At 39.5% G+C, this 22556-nt stretch overlaps 3 protein-coding genes across 8 annotated transcripts; all 3 read right to left on the reverse strand.

Moving 5' to 3' along the window:
- Positions 1 to 194: 194 nt before the first annotated feature.
- Positions 195 to 7409, reverse strand: nompB (intraflagellar transport protein 88-like protein nompB). Of its 3 annotated transcripts, none has more exons than XM_022846207.2 (12): positions 7252 to 7409; positions 6390 to 6640; positions 4992 to 5275; positions 4442 to 4603; positions 4075 to 4197; positions 3137 to 3371; positions 2808 to 2920; positions 2084 to 2328; positions 1910 to 1968; positions 1361 to 1610; positions 839 to 1155; positions 195 to 605 (listed from the first exon to the last, which is right to left on the reverse strand). In XM_022846207.2, the coding sequence occupies exons 2-12, from the start codon at positions 6616 to 6618 to the stop codon at positions 307 to 309; spliced, it is 2316 nt and encodes a 771-aa protein (XP_022701942.1). In that variant the 5' UTR covers positions 6619 to 6640; positions 7252 to 7409; the 3' UTR covers positions 195 to 306. The 3 variants fall into 3 exon arrangements, with proteins under 3 accessions (XP_022701942.1, XP_022701932.1, XP_022701952.1); XM_022846197.2 differs by having other exon boundaries at positions 4992 to 5278; XM_022846217.2 differs by having other exon boundaries at positions 445 to 605; positions 877 to 1155; positions 4992 to 5278.
- Positions 7410 to 10773: 3364 nt separating this feature from the next.
- On the reverse strand, positions 10774 to 18703 carry LOC111267718 (HEAT repeat-containing protein 6). 3 transcript variants are annotated; one of them, XM_086971416.1, is made up of 9 exons: positions 18649 to 18703; positions 17455 to 17646; positions 17089 to 17220; positions 16728 to 16839; positions 15629 to 15759; positions 15248 to 15382; positions 14705 to 14978; positions 14093 to 14357; positions 10774 to 13631 (listed from the first exon to the last, which is right to left on the reverse strand). In XM_086971416.1, the coding sequence occupies exons 2-9, from the start codon at positions 17590 to 17592 to the stop codon at positions 11630 to 11632; spliced, it is 3189 nt and encodes a 1062-aa protein (XP_086827542.1). In that variant the 5' UTR covers positions 17593 to 17646; positions 18649 to 18703; the 3' UTR covers positions 10774 to 11629. The 3 variants fall into 3 exon arrangements, with proteins under 3 accessions (XP_086827542.1, XP_022701903.1, XP_022701913.1); XM_022846168.2 differs by having other exon boundaries at positions 14039 to 14357; XM_022846178.2 differs by lacking the exon at positions 18649 to 18703 and adding an exon at positions 18016 to 18613 and having other exon boundaries at positions 14039 to 14357.
- Positions 18704 to 19121: 418 nt separating this feature from the next.
- On the reverse strand, positions 19122 to 22509 carry Tdg (Thymine DNA glycosylase). Of its 2 annotated transcripts, none has more exons than XM_022846016.2 (6): positions 22357 to 22509; positions 22051 to 22181; positions 21400 to 21607; positions 20674 to 20882; positions 20408 to 20467; positions 19122 to 19606 (listed from the first exon to the last, which is right to left on the reverse strand). In XM_022846016.2, exons 2-6 carry the CDS (start codon positions 22177 to 22179, stop codon positions 19487 to 19489), a joined length of 726 nt encoding a protein of 241 aa, XP_022701751.1. In that variant the 5' UTR covers positions 22180 to 22181; positions 22357 to 22509; the 3' UTR covers positions 19122 to 19486. The 2 variants fall into 2 exon arrangements, with proteins under 2 accessions (XP_022701751.1, XP_022701756.1); XM_022846021.2 differs by having other exon boundaries at positions 20395 to 20467.
- Between the last annotated feature and the right edge of the window lie 47 nt (positions 22510 to 22556).

Below are 22556 nucleotides of genomic sequence, written 5' to 3' on the forward strand. Positions count from 1 at the left end.
ATTCTTTGTCGTTCGACTCTGAGAGCACTTTCGATACTAATCGCTTTGGCTGCTTCATCCTTGTTTGCTGCGGTGCCTGTTCATCTAGACTGAATATGCCATCTACGACACAAATAAACGTTGGTACGTCCTATAAGCAATGCTCTATCTCGTAACGCTCCTTCGCCGTAGTTACTAGATGAAAAAAACACATCTTTATTGCTATAGAATAAACCGTGGATCAATATATTTTATTCACGGCAAAGACATGCATCCTCGTAATTAAGTCTTTCATCTCGCTATAGTAGAGCCGTGTCTTGATCGGGTTTACAACGGCAAAAAATCATCGTCAAGATCATCGAATTCGACTTCTGCGGGCATCGAGGTTTCTTGGGCAACTTTGGACTGAACCGCTTCGGCAGATCCAATGGATCGTGCCGTTCCTTGAACCATTTTTCTGCGACGGCCGCCGCTCGTGCGGCCGCTTTGAACCCGTGCCTCTTTTAGCTTTTCAACCTTCTTCAGGCGAGTCACATATTCCTCGTATTCGACTAGTTCTAAATCGCCGGTGATTTTTACCAGCATTTTCAAACAGTCAGTGTTCTCAGGAAATTTTCGATGGACATCTGCAAGTGCAAATGAGAAAAAATTGACGTATAGACGAATATTAAAAGAGCACTGTCCGTGACTTATTCGAGCCATTCAGGTAAGGATTTAAAATCGAGAGACCTTTCTACAATACCTATTTTTGGTTATTTACAAAGTGGCTACAATTTGAGTCAAAGTTTAATTTTCTTTCCTATATTGTTATCATTTATTTAGTTCTTGATAAAATATGTCACTGTCTTTCTTGTCCTACTTTCATAGCAACGAAGAGCGTCATCAAATTGTCCCGACCGCATATAGCAGGATCCAATGTATAGTGGCCATTTAGGTTCAGCAGGTTGCACAAGCTGAGCTTTTTCAAAGCAGCGGACAGCCTCATCGAAGGCGTGCATTTCTGCATGATAGCCTCCCAGCCATTCAAGAGTTGACAACGATGAAGGATAGTGGCGCACAGCTTCTCCATGATAGTGGGCCGCTTGCTGGATATCATCCATCTGAGACTCGCACACAGCGCCAAGTTTGTTGAGGAGATCTGGATCACTGAGGAGAAGAGTCGATGCCTGATGATACCTGTATTACAGATTTGAATTGCATTGCGTTATTCACATTAATAGCTATCTTGTTGCTACTCCTTAGCCAATAATTCTAACAGTAAATCGCCTATTTTATATTTACTTTATTTGCTCCATATATGACGCCACTATAAAGCCATCGTTGTGCGGAGATTTAATTAAGCTACTCAAAATTCAAATCAGGTCATAGCAAGAATTCGTACCATTCCATACTTTGATTAACATCCCCTGCATACTCGAACTGTTGGCCTATTTTGTAAAGCGCTTGTGGATAGAGGCCAACGATAGCCTGAAATTTAAGGAAGAAGTCCAGTGCCTGCTCGCGTTCTTTTAGACGTTCGCATGAAAGACCAATGTTATACAGCGCTTCAACACAGCCTGCTTCTACTTGCAAGGCTTCGCCGTAATACTCCTTGGCTTGGCCGAAGTTACCTCGACTAAAGCAACAATTCCCTGCCGATGTTAAACGAAGCAGTAATACGTGTGATGTAGTAACCTAATACGCTTGCTTGCCTTTGGAACATGCCCCTTACGTAGAACCAAAGAATATAATAAACTGCTGTGTGCACCGTATAGTTTTAATTGGAGCCGTCTGAAATTGCGATACTGTCAACTGAAATGACCAGATATCGATACGCTTTGTCGTAGCAGAGCTATCGTAGACAAGAACTCGTTTCTGAATCTGGAGGAGCGTCTCTCCAATAGACTCACCCAGTTAATATCAAATGGTACTCACTGCTAGCCAGACTTACCTTTGTTCACTAGCGCAGCTGCGTTATATTTGTCGATGGCGATGGCAGCGTCAGCATACCTTGAATAGACATTATAATTGACGATCGAAATATCTGCACGACATATAGAAACTATTTTACTGGGAATAGAGACAGTGATAAGAAAAAAACAACCGCTTACATGTCGATACATACTTTTCGGCCTGTCTCTTGTCCAGCATAAAATAGAGGTATGAGAGATTGTTGGCCGCCGATACGTTCCGGTTATCTCTTTTTTCGAAGCTTTTCAGTGTTTCGATAGCCTTGCCAAATTCTCGCTTGCGCAAAAATGCCGTTGCTTTATTAAGCTCAAGATCCGACGCCAGATACGAGAAGTTCGTTGACGCCTTCATCTGCTCGATACACCAATCATAACCTTCAGCTGCTGTCGGGAAGATGACCTATTTAGGCGCACAGTAGTAGATATTGCGGGCGTAAGCATTAATCACGTGTGTTTTTTACCCTTTACCTAACATTCTACTTCGGCTCTTCACCGTGTTGCGATAAGGAGCCAAAAGACAGTAACTCTACAATAAGAAGAAATAGCTTGGTATTTAAGAACAAAATTAACTCAAACATAATGAAAAAAACCGCAAACAAAATTCCTTATACCCAGACCTTTATTTTTCCCAGCACCATACTAACGTCTCACGCAACTATAGTAAGTCGAATGTCGCTAGCCGCCGCCTTCAAAATATCTTTGTCACACAACTGTATACTTGTTTATCTACCGTTCTAGTTTTTGTCCCATATTTGTGTTTTGATATTGTACAATAGCTGGCGCAGCCAATGAAGCCTTTGTAAACAAATCTATAACGGACATCTTAGTATATATCTAGTAGAATAGGTGTATTAACCGTGATAGGCAGAAGTAACTCACAGGTGTAATGAGATTGGCGGCCGTCATGATAGTGAATTCGGTATCTCTCTTCCGTTTTTGTTCCATTTTATGAAGGAGATCATTTCGTGGTGGACCTCCAGCCAGCTCTGTCGCTGCAACCGTTAACATAGCTTCCTGAACTACCTGTATTTCTATCTTTGGTCAATATACAGTAAGTTGTTGCAGTAAGAGAACTTTTATTAGTACCCTTTGATACTATTATATAATACTGGCGCAGATTCTTATCAACCTATGAGCTTACTTCACTCCTAAGCCCTCACGAAAGCCATTTAGACAACGGCTAAACGAATACGATAAATAGATCTTACGTTCAAGCGATGCGTTATCGACATCCAAGAGTTTAATGAAGGCCCTTTTCATTTTGTCCACATCGCCGAGCATGTAGTGACACAGAATCAGGTGAAGCGCTGCTTGAATGTCGCATTTCTCTGCCATGATGTACTCGAACGACGTAATAGCGTCAGCAAATTGGCCCATTTTAACGAATGCAGTACCGATATTCTTCAGAATTTTTATTCGTAGATCCTTCTGCATATTCGGTACCTGTGGTATTGTTATCATACATAGAGAAAATGTTCAGCACTGTTTAATCTTTGCGCATCGGGTTAATGCCTTTTAACGTCATCATCATCATCATCCGCACTAAAGGCCCATTACACGCTAAAAGCTTAAATAACTTGATCTTTAATGTGGCAAATAGAATCAACGCTAAACGAGTATAAGTAATCTGTTTGGCTAATGCAGAAATGTAAATGTTCCGAGAACTCGTACTACCGCTATGCTCAACCTACGTCTCAAGGGGACGTGGCTGAGCATAGAAAAACAGCATTTTGCTCTTGTTAACATGTTCTTTAATGGACACCCCCGTATGGGGGTAGGTCGACGTAAGAAGTATAGAAATTGCACTAGTCTTCGATATGAGCTGTTGCCATTAATTCATTAAATTACAAAAATTATCTCGTTGTCAGTCGAATATCAATTTTTCTACCTGAGTGCTTGTAGCTTGATCTCCTGTTCAGCTTGTTGTCGTCGCTTCAGTAGCATAAACACGCGAGAATATAAAAATCTTGTTTTCTTATTTGCATAACCTCAGTGCCCAATACAAGCTGCAGCCCTTTGATATTGTGGCGTTGACGGTAGAGTTGAAGTGCCTTGAAGTGCCTATACTAAGGCAAGGTTCGAGTCCCCACTATGCCATATAACCGTTACACAATTTAACTCATGTGGCATGAGAATGAAAACTTACCTGGTCGAGTGCCATGCGATAGAACTTCACAGCCTTTGGAAAGTTTTCCTGCATGAAGCAGATGTTTCCCATGTTTAGTTTAAGACGACCAATATTGGAGAACGCGCGGTTTTGGACGATGCCCTGTGAACAAAGTGAATACCGCTGTTGTCATGTGGTGCAAAATAACCTTCATTATGCGAATCTTTCAACTTGCGATACATAAAGTTCAAGAAAATAAATCGAAACTGTTTCCCGTCATCCCTGCGATCCAAGTATCCTGCCGCACAGAAGATATAAACGTGCATGCAGTTGAGATTTCAGCATTGTTACCAGGTTTATCGCGCCTATAAAGTGAGTATACTGAAGGCAAGAACTGTTGACGAACCTGATAGATTTCAAGAGCTTCGCTGAGCATATCGGCATCGGTGTACCTAAGCGCCAGGTTCAGGCTCACACAGAAGCTCAGTTCCATGTTCGCTGGACTTCCCGCTAAAATCTGCTCTCGCTGCTTGGCCAACTGTCGGTCACGTGACGCGGCCTCTTTTGCCTGCCACCAAAAGTACCGCATTAAAAACGAGGACATAGAAAAACTAGAGGATAACTAACCTAATTGTCCGAAGACTGCTACAGTATGCACCATTAGCCGATAAGGTCGACCTCCAGTAGGCAACGTTCATATGCGGGTTGGCTTAATAGACGTACACGCTCCGCATTTAGCTCTACATTACGTCATATAAACTGAATAACTTATACAATCACGGAAGCACGCGTTTGAACGAGTTAGCTGTATTAAGGTCTGCGTGCAATGTGCGCGAAGCTGTTCACGCCTAGCAAAATGGCGACATCTGCGTAGATGCTATTAGTAGCGGCTAAGTACATATCTATTTATTATTCTGTATCCCTACTATAAACTTACGATAAGAGAATTTGTCTACCTTTTCAAGCGCGAGCTTAAAGTTTCGCTTACTGGCATCTCTAACACTTTCCTCAACCAGTGAGTTGATACACGCTTCCATGTCTTTAATTCTCTCCTTAGGATCATTTTCATCTTTCAACTGAAGTGTTACAATGGGTGAGCTCTTGGCTTGGTTAAGAGGGTCGAATACACCTACATTGGTACCGCGAATGCCTGATGCCCCGCTCTGGAAGCCGGCACCTCGAACAGCCGTCACGGGCCGAGCTATCTCACCGCCTGTGACTGGTCGCCCATTGGCGGTGCCTACTAAAGTAAAAGACCACCCATCAGTTCCAATGTAATTAAGGCAATAGCAAACCACAAAAAAAGTACCAATTTCACTCAAGTCGAATTGTCTTGATTAAAGACTTCATGAAACGAACTAGGTTGTCACGTATCTGTCTGCCATTCGCTGCCAATAGTTTCCTACGAACCCTACAAAAAACAGCAATATTTTTTATTGAATTTCATCGGATGTCAGATGTACAGATGCGTTGACGCCTACGACGCAGTTGTACGCTATACGAGATTTGCAATCCAGTGCCACATTTATTCTCAACACATTTGCTGTCATAATGAAGAAACTGAGTTACCACTGTGTAAAACAAAGCCAATGACTTATGCTTTCATAGATATTTTCTTGTACACACACACACACACATACTACGCGTTATTGATGAACGCCAAACGAAACTGGTGGCTCATACATAGATGACGCAAATGTGTTACAATGTAATGGTACATATAGTACAACGTTGAATGAATCTGCACGAAATATCAAATCAAGTTTATCTCCACTCTGGATCGCATTTAACTGTGAAAAAGCTGAGCTCCTAAAAAATAAATCACTACAGCCCGTTTAGTTAGCAGAAGCAACCAAGTTCGACTATTTAACTAAATTTTGACAAATTAATCCATCAGTCAACATTCGATATAAAATTGATAATCTCCACACAGATATATAACATCGTCAATGTGTACATATGTATACGAAATCTATTCATAAAACACAATATCGCCAAAAGCAGATATAGTTGTTTAGGGCAAGTAGACCTCTTGTTTGGCTTTGATGTGCGGGGTTAATGAGGTGCTCAAACTTGTCCGCATAGAAGCTATAGTTAGTTTTAGCGGTAACAGGAGTTTGGTTGATATAGCTAGTCCTCTTTTATAGTCATTGAAACAGCGCTATATTGCGTTCAAGTTAGCCAATTTTTAAGAGATATACGTCATTTTACGAGGTGATATTTGAATAAAGAAGTTGGATAGCCGTGAAACTCATACCAATGTCACCAACTGCTTTTCCAATCTCGAGAAAATTCTAAATCTTGTAGAAATGATACAAGGGTCTTAGGGTTAAGGTGTGTCCAGATACCCTTACCCCCCCGTCGCATTGCCGCACTGCTTCGGGCGGTAGCCAGCCGGAACGCCGTAGTGCTGCCAGACGATGTTGGGGGTCCCCGCCCATGACTACTTTGGACAGCCTGCTGGAAAGCCTCGTCGACGGCTAATGTTTGAGTGTCAAAAGCTGGGTGAGCTTCCTCATCGAACCCGGCGTAGAGATCCTCTTCTGCATCGGCTCGGCGTAACATCCTTCTCGAAACGAACATTAACCTTTCCAAAGACGCTTACCTCAAACCAGACAATTTTGTGTATGTTTTTCACCTTAGCTATTCCAAAATCATTGATCTACTTCTTCTGTATCATTATGGCGACTAAATGTCGTTTAGCGAAACACATTTCGGAACCGTAATTTCTCTTCTGTATAGTTAAGACATCATAATAGCACGACTGTTATAATCTTCACTGAAACGAATAGCCAACTCAAACTGAAGATTACGAACGGGAGTGCTACAAAATGCCCATCTGTAACAAAGACGCAGCGCTTCACGCTACTAGTTTCTAACAAATTAGGCCCCGCATGCCCATTTAAGTTTAGCGTAAGCTAAATCCGACTAGAGGATAGTAAATTAATAGTTAAACCAGTATATGGATGTTTGCCTATTTTGAGACACCTATAGAAAATATTATAAATACGACGTGTCGTTAGGTTGACATCGTGTCTGATTTGCAATAAAAACCCATTTAATTTGCTTTAACTCTTGCATTTGATTCATGCGTGTAGGCGTTGGCTGTGACCTCGGTATGATTCAAACTCTAGTCGGAACGTTATCTTTAAAAGGGTATTATTCGTGGATGCAAAACTTCCACCAGCGCAAACAACGTTTTATATTTTTACTTACTATTGGTAATTGTCGTACGGCGCAAACAATAAAATTATTCCGTTGTGCTAACTAAATTAACTGAAAGCGTACGTTTTCGCCATGACGAAGACAATTGATCACAGAAACTCTCTACTGCTCACGTGGTGTAAAACGGCAGCTCCACAGACAGCGCTCCCGACTGCATTATGATTCCCACAAATCCAGAATCCGATCTGTTTAGAAGGTGGCAGCAGTTGCTATGGCAACTTTGCCCTCATCATGTTCTCGAAAACTATGATTCTCTTGCCCATTGTATGGCGAAAAGTAGCGACACGCAATGCTGACTTGTACACTAGGAACACTACCCGCTATTTTAAGACTAAAATATGAATCTTAATAGTTAATTAATAATTCATCCGATAATTTCTTTCTTTTTGTCTTATCAAGAGCTTAACTAGTTAACCACGCGCATAGCGGTTATTCAACAGAACAACTAGACGCCATTGTGCTACCTTGCGGCACTGAAGATTTTGTATTTTGCAGGGAAAAAACGTTTATGATATCTTGTAGTAAGTCAGAAATTACTGGTACTAGCGTATACGATCGTCCTTGGGCAAACAGGACAGCCACCACGATGCGTTAACGATATTTATAAATCTCGCCATTAACTTCCGCATCGGATATAGGCTGGAAAATGCGATCTATTACGTGCTCTTCTTATATATGGTTTTTGTATAGACGGAATATGGAAACAGTTGTTTCTTTGTACTTTTATCGTACAGACATGAAAGAACGATGGGTTGTGCAGCGCACAGATGGGCCAGATTCCCATAGAGGATAAATACGAATGAGAATGAATTGGTGGTTTTAATCATTTTTTCCATAGCTAGTCGAGACATACGTGATCTTTAAGCTTTTAGCGTTTCAAACGTTACAACGTTGACTGCATCAGAATTTTTATAGAATGTCAATGAATATGTCCCTTTTACTGGCCAGTTATTTATAATTTATTTGCAAAACGTTCCATTGTTTATTAGGAAACGCTTGGTTAAAATGAGGTAATAATGTATCTACAATTAATAAAGACATCATTTTGATCTTTTAGTTCTTACTTAGATGTTAAACTTTTGCTAACTAAGTCTTTGTAGGACTTTTTATGTCTAACCAATTAAAGGAAACTATGTAACAAAAAGATTTGGAAGGAAAACCTACTAAAGCCCAATCTGCCTAATTATCTATTCCCAGATGGTTGGCACTCGAATTGTACGAGCGTATCGGGATTCGTGTTACGCAACGTGAATACATTATTTTTGTTAGACTTTGTTTAACTCTAGGCTATTTTCGATTAGATCAGCTTTACAATATAATGTAAAAGTTTTTTGGAAGACCAACCGCCGCCATCAAGATGATTAAGGGTCCCAAGTAAAAAAAAAAAACGATATTATAGCTAAAATCTTGTGAGCCTATTATAGCGGATCTAGTTGTGATCACTTGTTAGCTTAAAAATGTTTTAGCGCTTCTAAGGCAAATTACCAAAACCTAAACAAAATCATATGAAAGGAGGTAAGCAGTTTTTCTCCGAGAAAAGTCCGAGAAAATTATTAATGTTGCTACTCTCATGTACACACTATCCGGGTAGCAATTGTTATGGAAACCGGCATTATTTTCGTGGCAGTGAATAGTCCTCAAAGAATACACACTCTTTAAATGGAAAGCATTCGCTTAAAATCCACTATTTTGGAAACAATTCAGAAGAACTAGACTTGAATTTATTATTACTAGACACCAAAAATAAATTTCTCAGAGTATTTGTGACTCTAATGACGTCCTCCAGTTGTACTGCGAAATCTATATATTGTTAGATATAACATTAATCAGTTCCATACTATTATAAAATGGGTACAAAGAATAGATAAATGACCATTCATCCTTGAAAACTAAACAGAATGTTGGCCATTACAGAGCAAAAGACTGTAGCGGTTGTGCTACGTAATTCAACAGTCTTATTTAACAGACTGACGAAAAAAGATTTGAAAAGAAAATAGGAGCGTTGAAAGTAATTTTTTTACCTTTGAAGGCTCGAAGGAATCAGGAACGAACTATAAGCAAGGATCCTAAAATGTCACTAGTACGTAAAAGCAGACCCCCTTTTAAACACAGGCACTGCTGCATTGGGACCCGTTCGCCAGCAGGAGGCGATGGATGTTGTTTTTGCCGCTTTACGAAGGCTCATAAGATACGACATGATATTGTTATCACCGTGCATAACACCCAAGACCATTTGCAATCCTTTCAAAAAGTGCTCCGACTACCTAGTAAGAATAGACCACAGCTGAATAAGTACCGCATTGAAGAAAGCGGAACCCATTTAATAGGGGGATCCTAGTATACTTTGAACTGCTCTTATTATATTGCTCATTCGTTCTGAAGCTCATTACAACTGTCGAGCAACTCTTCATAGCAGCAAGTAAATTCAGGTATACTGTAGAGTAAGGCGGCTTTGAAAGAAACCAAAAGTTTGCTGTCAACAAATTCACTTGATAGAAAAAAGTAATGTAACCCATAAACGTCTTCCATGCTATCGAGTCTAAGCTAATCAAGCAAAGCATCAGCCGAAGCAGTTTCGCAAGTTATGAATGGACGCCCAAAGTTACAGCGAAAGCCATACTGCTGTCGCCTTGACTACAGGCTCGAGAAATCCGTAGCTCTCATCGTTAACGCCAGCTGTGACAGACTGAGAAAATAGAACACTCTATCTTGCAACTCATATACACACCAAACAACGTTTAAAAAGATTGACCTAAAGATTGATGATAATTTAGGGCCCGCACTTTAAAGGATTGACTCACCGGAGCCCCCGGCCGTTTCGACAAAACAGCATAGTTGATAACCGTAAATCGAATTAGACGGTATGTAACGGCGCCGACCGCAAAACTAGCTTCCGGTAAAGATGTCATTTGTCTACATTTTCTGCAATACATTCCCTCCTTTTCTATATCGATATTTCCTTAAAAAAATATATGCAATTTTTCGTGGTCACTTTCACGAACCTACCCTGAACATTTCATTCGATATGCTCAAGTTAGTTATCCTCGTCTACTTTAATGAAAAATACCATAATGTAGTAAGTTCGACAGTTCCACTTACGTAGACGTACTTGCTCTATACCTGGAATTTCTTATGTGGCGAAACGTTATTTACAGTTAAATACTGGATTTTGATCGATTTCACACCTCAATAAACGTTAATAAAAAAAATAACCTTCAATCTCATCTTATTCTTCATTTCTCTTATCTCAATCAATTTTTCTTTATTATAACGCTATTATTGATAATTACACGACCGATTACTTAGATTACTTAGTAGTGTTCCATATTCTGTAATATTCTAACTTATGCTCGTATTAATATTGAGTTCCCTTTGTCGCCACTTACCTTTGATGCACATTTCAAAGTACGCTCATTTTTGGCGCATCAGAGAGCCCGTTTAGTTAAAGAAAATCAGTTAGGAACACTACTGCACCTATTGCCTAAATGATTTAGGAAGAAAAATCACAATACGTAGTTTAAACTGACCGTTCGTCTAGCTATATTTTAGTTACCACTAAAACAGCAGTAAATAGCAAAAATGATCGTTTAAACGTCAACACACATCCCAAGCGTTCATGTACAAGTTAGTGGGACATTAAGCTTCAAGAGAACTAGAAACAAGCAGAACAGTGTCGACCTAAGCAACATATGTACATATTCTATTATAATGTGCTCTCCACATTTATATTGCGATATTATACATACTTTTGTGAAGACCCTGCAAGCCATATAGTTGTTAGTTGTTCAATTGTAAGTTATGTGGTTAGTTGACCCAAATAAAGGTGTAGCCCAGTCTTAGGATTTATGCTCGTACACATCATTTTTATACTAATATCTAATTAGGTGCTAAATGTCTCTATTTTGCTCGACGGAAAATTAAGGTTCGCCGTTCTCTTGATGCTTCCACATCAACGACCAAAGTTTATTATTACTACTATTATGATAATTTTACCTGAGACACTGATTTACAAATAAACTGAATACATTGTATCGGCATAGTAGTGGTACAAGTGTGACGTGAAGATGGCGCCCTCCTACTGTCAATAAATAGCTATTCTTCGATTCTATTTATATGTGCTTCGGGTGTATAGAAATGCTGCTTCCAATCTTTTCTCTCTGTGTCCGATTTAGTCATATATATACGAAATCGCTAAGTCATGGGACGGGACAACAATGCTTTTTTTCTTTTTTTGATTGGCCTATTCAAGGGACCAATTGTTTCTCATCGGCGCGCACCGAGTAAATCTGCTTGTGTACAATTCCAAATGGTTTGTAACGATTGCAAAAAAAGATACTCTATCATATATAATTCGCAAACTTCTGATTAACTATATCTGAAATGCGTACAGCTCAAATGCCTGTCGTAAATGTCCCTTTGTGTTCGGAAGGCTACCTTCCACTCGTAGGCCTTTTTCGGATTCAAAAAGTTCACTTAATTTTTCTCTCACGCTAGCACAACTCATGGCACTTTTAAGCAGTAATTCAGCAGCGTCTCGAACCGATTCTAATTGCTTAAACATTTTATTTAGATATTGGCCCTCGCCGCCGGCTACTATTAAGTAATTAATAAGGGCTAGACTCAATTGTTCTTTAACGCTTTGTAGATGCTTTAGTTCTTTGTAGTCAACTTGAATGGCAGGAACCTGCTCGACCTTTTGCACTAACGTGATGAAAGCACCAAACCGTACCTCGGGCTCAATATCCTCACAGTCGGATAACTGATCGAGCGCGGAAATGCAGGCAATTTGTACCTTGAGATTGACACAGTTCATAAGGTTGTCGCTGAGAGTCTTCATAGCTGTCGGCACATCCAACATGCAACGTGTATGCGCGTTCGCCATCATCCAGCCAATGGCATAACAAGCGTTCCACTTAGCTTTAAAGAAACGAACCCCCGCATACGTGGCACTCTGCAATAGATGCTCGATCGCTTTACGAATGAGACGTTCATCGACGGACAAGTACCTACTAGTTCCCATACCTAACAATATGCCCATTGATCGCACGGCATTAATTCGAATTGAATCCTTTTCAGCATATGTATTCACAGAAGTTTCTAAAAGGCTAGTATAGAAGTCAGTGTTAATATCAACATCGAAGCGTTCAGGCTCAGAAATACGCAGTGTCCACAGAGCGTCACAGACGTTGGATAACGCCCACGAAGCCTTCATTTTTAGTGACATATTAGTTTTCTTTTTCAAGAGAGCTACACAGAGTTCACCGACATCTTGAAGAAAGATCGTATCCTGAACCATGTATCTGTATGTGCAAAAAAAAGCCAAGGTCCTGACCGCGGCCGCTGCCGTATCGTCTGTGGTGTCACGCGCCTGTGCCAGGAGGACACAGATACAGAATCTTTGATTTCGCTGTGGTAGATCTTCCCACATCTCGGCACCGATGTTGGCAAGCGCTGTAAACGTTTCTCTTTGAAGAACTTGCTGTTCACGAACTCCGTGCTCAGTCGTTTCCTCTGATCCAGTGCTCTGCAAACAACACTGCATTACACCCTGAAATAAACATTCCCTCCACATTAGCCGGCCTAGTTCACACCCCAACTGTTTTTGCTCGTCTTTCTGGCCTGTAATCAAATCAGAAATTTGCTTTGCCAACGCCGCAGTCAATTTCATACCGTGAATTTTCACCGGTCCATAGGGATCTGTAAGTGACCAGTTGAGAGCCTGAATATAGTGGTCGAAAACATTCTTACAGTGTTCGAAGTGATTAGCAACTAACAGTGACAGCGTCTGCAATACCTCAAGCTTGACCTGATTGACCTCGCCCGTGCACGGCGATAATTTTTCGATGCAGAGCCTTTCCAGCCAATGGTCACTCTCTAATCCGAGACACCGAACGATCTCGGCATGTGATGGCTGGTAGCTAACCACTCCGCCGAGACAGGTCAGAGCTCCAACTCGCACCTGTTCGTACTTGTTATTTTGCAGTAGCAACTTGAGATCGGCACACATTTCCGTAATGAGAATGGGCTTCAATCGTGAGTATGGACTAGCCCCAATCAAGAGGGAAAGACAACTAAGCAATGGAACCAAAAAAATGGGAATTTGCTCGGCTAACAAAGCGAGGTGCAGGGCTCGATGCAGTTCACTGATCACAATAGCCATGACTTCAGAGATTGATGTGAACGATGTAGCGTGAACAGATTCGCATGCCAAAATCAGGTAGTTTTTTGAGTATGAAACAAAATCCTTGAGAACGTTGATCGCTGAGCTGCGCACGTGCGCCGATGGGTCCTTAAGCATGGATAGCACGAGAGTATGTTCCGTTGAACGCATTAGACTGCCCGACTGCTGCGGTAAAAAGTTTAGGACATATCTGCAAGGATGAACATAAATGAAACAGGAAAAACTGATAAGTTACAAAGCTAACATTTTTGTCATTAAGGTTGTCATAATGGTGACAATCCTTGGTTTTTCATCAGATAATTCTATAATGTGGCATATTAATTTTCTTTCTGTACGGACTTTCGTCCAATGGAGAATACATAATAATAGAGAAGCAATAAAAGAATACGTAATATACGTAAGCATGTTTTTTTTGCTATTTACCTTGGATTTTTTTACTATAATTTCCAAAGACATTATCGTTTAAAACACTCTTTCTCGAAACAATATACTTCAACAGAATCTACGATAACAAATGACCGGGAACTAATCAGTGGATTTTCTCGCAGCAGATAAAATTTTTAAGCTTTTATTGTGAAATGAATTCTAATAGCCTACCCAAATCTTTCATTTTTGTCGATATTTAACAATAACATACGAATTGTATCGTACGCTAACTGGCGAACTTTTGCCTTGGCAGCCTTCACTCGCACAGCCAATGTCAGCGGGCTGATATTCGTCGAACTTCCATTCACAGTCCATAGCCCTGCAGATCCCTCAACATCACTCATTTCTGAATCGGAACTATCCGTTTTTGCCCAAGGAGGTTGTTGATGTCCTATACGAGATGGACTTGCTCCTCCAGTGTCCGAGTCTTCTGAAGGACTGTCATGATAGACACTTTGCTGTCCGCCCCCTACGTCCTTACGGGGTTCCTCTGTAATATATACAATGTATTGTGTATTTACTCGAATAGGTTGTCTGCCCACCTATTGACCAAAAATAGGATGCAATAATATTGTTACCAAATAGCTTTTCAAGGTTCATGTATATGCAGGATTTCACGAATTAAAATGAAAAATTATGAAGAGTATTTATATATTATGACTGTCACGGAGAAACAATTTATTAACCTTTATCTTACGACTGACGTAACCTCTACCTGTAAAACTGACTGCTACAAACAGCTAAAACCATAATCCTCAATAAATATTTTTAAAACAAGAATAAGAAAGAATAGAAAGAAGCACATGTCCTCAGTATTTGGTGCTGTAATTTACATACTTTTCCGAGCTTTTTTATTTACTCTGGAGCGACGCATCACTGGTTTGTTGTCTCTAGTACTCGTCTCGCCATCCTTAAGATCCACCTGTGGAAGCTGATGGCAGACGGGTGACGGAAAAAGGTCGAAGTTTTTGATGGGCCGCTGCGCATAGCCCGGAAAGCCGAGAAATGTCAGATGACGCAGCCAACCAAGAAGATAACCTAACTGATTAGCGGGCAATGGAACCTGCGCGGTTGCCATATTCAGGAGCGTCTTCATAGAAGCTTGCAGTACCTAAACGGAGCCAATACAGAATTCAGGCACGTGGCATTAGATAAACACTACAATACCGTTTGGCTCAGGATACGTAGTACACCCTTACAAATCTAGATACTAATTAATTAAAACAACGAGCGTCATTGTCAATTGATGGTATTACATTAGATGTTGTTGCTCCAATCTCGCGTTAGTTTTGAATAGCTCACATGCGGGTAGCCTAAGTTGTTTCATTTAAGTATTGATCATGTTGGAGTGCGAATACGAAAATGCTAGCAGTCACCTACCTTGCAGAGCATCAGCTCATCAGCGGACATGAGCATATTTGCAACTCCATCAATGATTAAGGATGAAATTGCTTCAGCCTGTTCAGGACTAAGGTACTCAAAATCTTCAGGACCCCCACGGCGAATTGTCAAAGCCTAAAATTAAACAAAAATTACAGAAGAATCAGAACAATTCTATTCTAAGTTATAATGTTGAATACATCTTAAAGGATTCGAATAACCGAACTTGTAGAAAGAATAAGTCTGTGTCCTACATGTATGCATATATACTGTTTGCTGTGGATGGCTGAGCTCCCAATTGAGCCAATATTTTGCATCTAATCAAAGACCGGTAGCTAATACGAATTGTAGTTCAATAACAAATCAATACGTAATGCGTACTTGTAGTACTTTAAGGGCGGAGTGTCGAACAGCGACATTCGACTCGTTTATGGCAAGGCATGATTTAAGCACGGTGAAAAGTTCCAGCCACACGGATTCCAGACGATGACTGTTCTGATACACCAAGGTACCTAATGAGGAAAAATGTCTTCATTAGGCTACGACAGCAATATGGGGGCTGATGAATACACTGCAGCGGCCTATCGTTTGACGCATATCTATATAATCGATACATGTTAAATTTTGTTTTTTTTTTTCAAAATCCCACATTTCCACTCCATCTTGAGACCTTGGTAACTTTACTCCAAATTTTAACTCGATAAGACAGAAATTTATTTTTCTATACATGAAAACGATGCATACAGTAATATTCTCCATTTTTATCTCTTTTTGCCAACATCCTATCCGTCTATAAGGTATATACACAAAGGAGCTTTACACCACTCCTACGGTCTGCTGACCATTTCCGGGAACAGAAGCTCGGATTAAGCATAACTATCTTCGTAGTCCAGTGATGATGAGTTATGTCCATAAAATACTTACCAAGTGTTTCTGTTGAGAAATATTAACAGTCATTTATAAGCTCATAGTGCATTTTAAAATCGAAAACAAACAGTACAACCACGCAGTCGGAAAAGAAAGACAATAAATCGAGTTATCATCAAATAAAGCAAGCGGGTCCATAACAAGGCGAAAAAGCAAACCACGATAATTGAAAGACTCAGTATCCAAAAGACGCCAGAAGTCAAACTGTTTTGGAACTCGCAACACCGGCCAGGTGAGGATCACAGGACACTGGTTTTCGAAGTAGACACGCAAAAGAGTTCAGGGAACCATTTTAGGCAGAGACCATTTTACGTCGTAGCCACAATAAAAGAGTTGTTTTTGATAAGCTAAATATAAGACTGGCTACGGCTCAACTAGCACCTAATCAGTTGCCTGCAGTGCCAATTTATGTTGAGAATATTTAAGTAAAACTCGGTAAATGCCACCGAAAGTCGCATATTCCTACAGTAAATGTAAATAAGGATAGAGTCAAATAATATTAAGGCGGAAGCCAATTATATGTTGGTGGTCTATGGCTACAACATCTACTTACCAAGCGTGTGGAAGCTAAGCAAGAGTTGAGGCACTTCAAGCTGGCGGACATCACGAAGGCAAAAATGAATTAACTTCAAAAGTGTGCGGTCATCTAAATCGAGCTGATTTCCCTGAAGATCAAGTGCCGGATAGAAAAGTCATTAATCTGAAGCTCGGAATAATTATTTTTGTGGGCGCCCTTAATGCTTTTTAAAAACGCCTAATAAATTCTTTGTATGTTAGGCATGCCGTGCACGTAATTAATAGGATTTTCAATATTTCTAAAAAGTACCCGCATAAACTGGAAGATCTGTGAAAATGACGAAAAAATAATTTTTCAGTGTTTGAAATTGAAAAAAGTTTTTGTTATTAATATGTGCCTGCGATGTCTGAAGTGCCCAGATAAGTTGCTTGGTCAATTCGGCAGTTGTTGCCGAGAACTTTAGGCCATCACAATGTAGAAGACATATCCGGAGTAAATCGGAGCCAACATCGGATGTCAAAAACGGTATCTGCGGAACATAAAAACACAAAAGCGTGATTTCTTTCGGAATAGACATTTTTTTAAACAACGGCAACTTTTATAACATCTGTTGTGGAAAATGCTTACGCAATCGTACGTATTTTTTTCTTTTTTTTCCTTTCGACCATGTATTTCTAGCTTTATCATCCTTCTGGGCTTATCAGACGTTTTTAATTGCATTATAATCGTCATTATTAGTAAGTAGACTAGCAGTTTTAGTTACCTCATAATTAAGCTCAAGAAGATCCTTAATAATAGGATCGACGCTGACGTTAGTGGTGTTACGATGCAGTGCATTTTTTAGTTTGTTTAGACATTCAAATAGATGGAGGGTCTGTTCAGCTGCCACCGAATCACCCATTCTTACATCATCGCTGGACACGCAGGCGTATCTCCAATAAGAGGGCTTCGGGATCTTTGGAATAAAAAGGAAGAACGAAATCATTAAAAACAATCACGCCTACTGTTATATAGGTAATATAAATACGACCCCACCAACTTGATCTAAAGAGGAGGACAAACTATGGTTTTTCAATTGGGTTTATCATCAGGCCACATTATCTCCTATATCTAACGAGGTACACATATAACGCATCATACATTTCTTTCTCTAGTCATCATTCTTACGCGGTGATTACCAAAATGTATTTACACTCTTCGTGTTTTTTGAGCGTGCAATTAAGCCATTTCTAATTATAGTTGCGGTGCAGCATCGGCCTTGAATCGAATTAGCGTTTGTTGAACTTTGTAAGTTCCACAATTGGAAATCAACGTTATAACTTACCACGGAGGCCCGCGAGCACCTGGTCAGACAGTATCAGTAAAATTACCTATGTTTCACATTTATATAGTAATAGTGAACACCGAAGCAAATAGGAGTCAGCTGACCGGGTCAGGTTTGTTCAATGCACCATATGCGTCGTCCCACTCAGCGACAAGCGAAGCACAAACATATATAATGCAAATGTATATCTCCGAAATCTGCTAATTTAGAGCAAATACTGCGCTGTCATTTATTATTTCAACTGAAAATAAAGCTAACATATTTTTTAGCCAAAGTTCCATAACAACATGCCCGTTTAATCAATTGCACTATAATACAGGTCGAAACCCCGGGCGTAGAGCAAATGTTGCTTCTTTACTTCGGATATAATGCATCGGGCAGTTTCCCCCGTACGCAGCGACACACAAAACGAATCCGGCCTTCGTTCATATAAATTGGCGCTGTTTAAGCGCCGCATTATACAGTAAGTTCGGACAAGGATTCTCCCCTATACACCGCTAGTCCGATGCAGGGAATTGCTGACAGTCGTGCAGGTTCAGCCTATATTTAGTTATTACTTGTTAAAAAAATAACGAAAGGCACAAAAACAAGATCTAATACTGAACATTCGCTTCAGCTGCCAGTCCAACTCACTTGTCAATCAGTGCTCCTCCGGTTCTTCTTCGAATTTGGTCAGTTCGCCGGTGGTAAATCTCAACCCAGTCAGCTGACGAAATACAGCTAAAAGCAGACAACGAAATTCCGCCTTATGATTTCTAACATTATGATCCGAGCTTAACGTCTTAGCAAGAAAGCCCACGCTATATAGTGATTCATTATGGGATTATTTGTTACTTTTGTTTCTCGCTTTGGATATTGCTACAATAATGGTCGCTACATTGCAATCATTGCAACTAATGAAAAAGCGATCAGCACAATTTCCTTCAAATCTGATCAATTCGAATATATTTTCATAAGTTTTAAATGTAAAAAGAGGAAATTATCATCTCATTAATTATGATTGACACATTTCGTTTTACGAACGCATGATTGATTGACTGGACAAAAGAATTATGAATTACATTATTTGGTCTGTATTTACATAAAGAACAAAGATAGCACTTAAATCAGTCAAATAAACTTTATTAATATCACATCTCTCGTTATTCAAGTCGTACAGGCCATGAGCATGTAGTTGTGTAACTATGACTATTTTTTTTGTTGCTATAACAACTCAAATCTATATGACTCGGATATTCGGGTATCCACTGATCGTATATATCGTCTAGCAGGTGTTTGTATAAAGAACTTCACTTATAAGAACACACAGCTAATATACTGATCTTTTCAACATTGTAATTTACTTCAGTCGATAAAAATGTCAACCTGCATAATATTAACGCTGTCTTCAAAAGGGGTCCGAGCAACTTAGATTGTTAGCGATACGGCATCCGAACTAAATCTTGGTTAGTACGAATGTTCGCTGTTTCTACTATAATCGTTTGTGTTTCCTGGTGTTTTCGACCTCGAATCGGAATTGTTCATCGTTGTCGATAGGTAGTCCGCTTTTAATATGATCGACGAACTTTTTTAGAGCGATATAGAACGGAATCTGAAACGATGATCAAGATGTAACATCACACCTTGTATCAATTGAGAGAGATAATGTATCTGAAAACTGGAAAACGCATGGTTTGTATCAACCGGTAAATAATAATAATAATTAATTATAAATAATATTAAGGCTTATTTATTTAATCACACAGTAGATATACCACGTAGCTTGCAAACAGTGCAATTAACAAACTCTCTATGCAATAATTTAAGCTGAATTATATCTTTAATTTTAGAGTACGCTTATTTTGAATAAATTGTTGACTACGCAATGAGTGGATGATTAAAAACAGCCGGAAACTACATGTCCTCTCTTAATCGTTAATCTAGCTTACAAAAGCAGAAAAAAAATCCAAGTCTAGAAATGTTCATCCTGCCAAAGACAAATAATATTCAAATTTGAAATAAAGCAGCTTACACAAAATAGTACGACAGGTATCCTTTCAGCCGCATAATAATTAATGCAATGGGTTGACTTAAATTACAGCATCCTTTACGTGGTTGTTTGCATAATTGCATTGGTGTTATCCTTTATAAATGCTAAAGTTTTTGATAGGAGTTAGTCGTAGTCAACCCTCTTAGAGATACTACTATTGGTTGGTATATGTGTCCTTAATGCCTCCAAACTATTATTCGTTTATAACCTGATTGTTAGCCTATGAAAAAGAGTTTTTAATACAAACAGTAATCAATGCTATTACGGGGTTTCAGTGACGACAAACTAATGATCTCATTTCATTAGCTAACACAGAAGTCACCAAATTAAAAATCCAGTAAGATACACACTTGAAAGTGTTACCTTATCCTCAGCTCTTGGATAAGAAGCCGAGCGTGGACTTGAAGATGGCACAACAAAGATCTGCAAATGGTCAACAAATCTAACAGCTGTTAGTTTATTGCGACCAGAAATAGGAATCATTTTTAAATTTTGCCTTTTTGCAGTGAATGCTGAAAGCACGCAAATATATCATGAGTCAGCAAGGTCTTAGCTTCTCGCGTACTTGTATAACCTCCGGATTGTACTTACATCTGTATGCACTTGATATATTGCTCTCACGTACAAACCTCAATCCCAGGTATGAAGCTGTCTTGCCGTCCCAAGTGTTTAACTTTGCTTCCAATAAATATTTCGTAAATGCCCTTTCCGTTGAAGACAACCACTTTAGGAGAAAACTCTTCGATTTTTTTTCGAAGGATCCTTGCTCCCTCAGAAATCTCCTGCTTTGAGAGGTCGTCCTGACCACGAGTCGCTCTTTCGCAGATGTTAGTCAAACCTGAAAATTATTCAAATATTTAGATATACACACGCGTGGTAGATCAGCTGTGATTATAAATTTTTCTAGTTTAAAATGTGTTGAAAAGAAAAAACAGATTTACTATTAGATGGGCCTCACCTCTTGTTTTACTGGAAAAACAGATCCGACCATTTTATTCACAGTGACCATAGTCCGCATCAGACATCTCGCTTACTCTAAACCTATAAGTGAGCTTTGTTTTGAAAGCTAGCGACCGTCTGGGTTAGACAATAAATAGTTTGTTAGAAGTATTGCAGTCAGAAACAAGTGCATTATCACTGGAGTCGCAAATAAAGCTTTCCTCTATTTTGTATGCGAAGAGCAGTTTAGACGATTACAGCTGGTAATGATTTCAAGGTGCATTGTTCTTCATCTTCAGAAAAATCATCAGAAAAACAAGTGATTCTATTTTCTTGCAAAACAGGCACCCCGCAAACCGTTATTGAAATATGTTGGTGAAATTGAATCAAATGTTTTGGCTTTGAGTAGAGTTTACCGATGTTCCATTTTAACAGCCGAAAATCATTCTCCCAAGTGATGGGTTCTGGAATAAGTTTGGACTGGTAAAGGCATTTCCAGAAGTGATTTCCAGGACCCGCGTAGTAGTGTCGCGCCTTGGCCGAGAAGAAACCCGGATTGATGCCAACCACAAGTATATCCAACCCATGGCGTATATAGTCAGGAAGGGTGCCGTTCTCCAAGATCTAATAGCACAACAGTCCAGCGTAAAATAATGTAGAAGCGTGTCAAGCTGTTTTACTGAATTCAGATTTTTCATTTAAAAGAGAATTCAGATATCTGATCAAGAGAAAGTGCCCGAGTATCGATCTGTTCATAACAAGGACTTGTTAAAAGCGGTTATTAGTATCCAAGGGAGAAATATAAGAATAAGTTGTATTTTCTCTAAGATAATATATATGTTATCTTTACACAGTAGGCTAACAATATTGCATTGTTTTCGAAACAGTTCTCTTTGTTCACACGAATTGTGTAATATGCGTCGTTCACCTTGAAAGACATTTATATTTTATGCGAGTAAGAAGTATTGTTAAATATGACATCGGTATAGGATAAGTCCAAAGGCCGATGCTGAAGTTTGATCGCATACCTTTAACAACAACGATTGTACTACGCGTATAAATCATACCTTTCTCTCAGTTTCAGGAGATCGTGATACTCCGATGGACGTTGAAGTCTCGCCGAAGACGGTCGGTGCCTTAACGCTTGAAAACTGCTGCAAAAAACCCTTGAACTGTTTACCTTCTTGTTTCGACATTTCTGTAATATTAAACAAAAACAAAAATATCTGAAATAAATATACTTCTTCAGGACTGCACACTTTTCATAGTCATGGATTCGTGTCTCTCTGTTCTGAATTTAATTCTAGAGATCAAACAAACAATGACATAATATGTAAAAAACGAGAAATAAACGGTTCATACTTTTCGCTTACCCTCTCAAAAATGGTACGTAGTTTGTGTATAGTTAATTTAATACACTGTACATGCTATGGCCAAACTCTCAGCTGCGACGCTACGGTTTCCAAGCAGTCAGCAAATTCTCATGAACTAGTTTGGGCATATTCAGCCTTCATTTTATGGGTCCAGCAGCGCGCTACACAGTAAAGCTATTTCCCAGACATAAGCATCTGCT

Source organism: Varroa jacobsoni, unplaced genomic scaffold (assembly GCF_002532875.2).
Source record: "Varroa jacobsoni isolate VJ856 unplaced genomic scaffold, vjacob_1.0 scaffold_126, whole genome shotgun sequence".
Classification (NCBI taxonomy): domain Eukaryota; kingdom Metazoa; phylum Arthropoda; class Arachnida; order Mesostigmata; family Varroidae; genus Varroa; species Varroa jacobsoni.

Coding starts and splice junctions, on each gene's coding strand:
- nompB (XM_022846197.2), bottom strand. CDS start 6,618: ATGTTCGTTTCGAGAAGGATGTTACGCCGAGCCGATGCAGAAGAGGAT. Junction 4,604..4,991: donor TTAAGCTCGCGCTTGAAAAG/GTAGACAAATTC, acceptor TTTTGGTGGCAG/GCAAAAGAGGCCGCGTCACG. Junction 4,198..4,441: donor AAGCTCTTGAAATCTATCAG/GTTCGTCAACAG, acceptor CTTTGTTCACAG/GGCATCGTCCAAAACCGCGC.
- LOC111267718 (XM_022846168.2), bottom strand. CDS start 17,592: ATGGGTGATTCGGTGGCAGCTGAACAGACCCTCCATCTATTTGAATGT. Junction 14,979..15,247: donor ATGAGCTGATGCTCTGCAAG/GTAGGTGACTGC, acceptor GGCTCCGTTTAG/GTACTGCAAGCTTCTATGAA. Junction 14,358..14,704: donor AAATAAAAAAGCTCGGAAAA/GTATGTAAATTA, acceptor TATATATTACAG/AGGAACCCCGTAAGGACGTA.
- Tdg (XM_022846016.2), bottom strand. CDS start 22,179: ATGTCGAAACAAGAAGGTAAACAGTTCAAGGGTTTTTTGCAGCAGTTT. Junction 20,468..20,673: donor GCTTCATACCTGGGATTGAG/GTTTGTACGTGA, acceptor GACCATTTGCAG/ATCTTTGTTGTGCCATCTTC. Junction 19,607..20,407: donor ATCCAAGAGCTGAGGATAAG/GTAACACTTTCA, acceptor TCATCGTTTCAG/ATTCCGTTCTATATCGCTCT.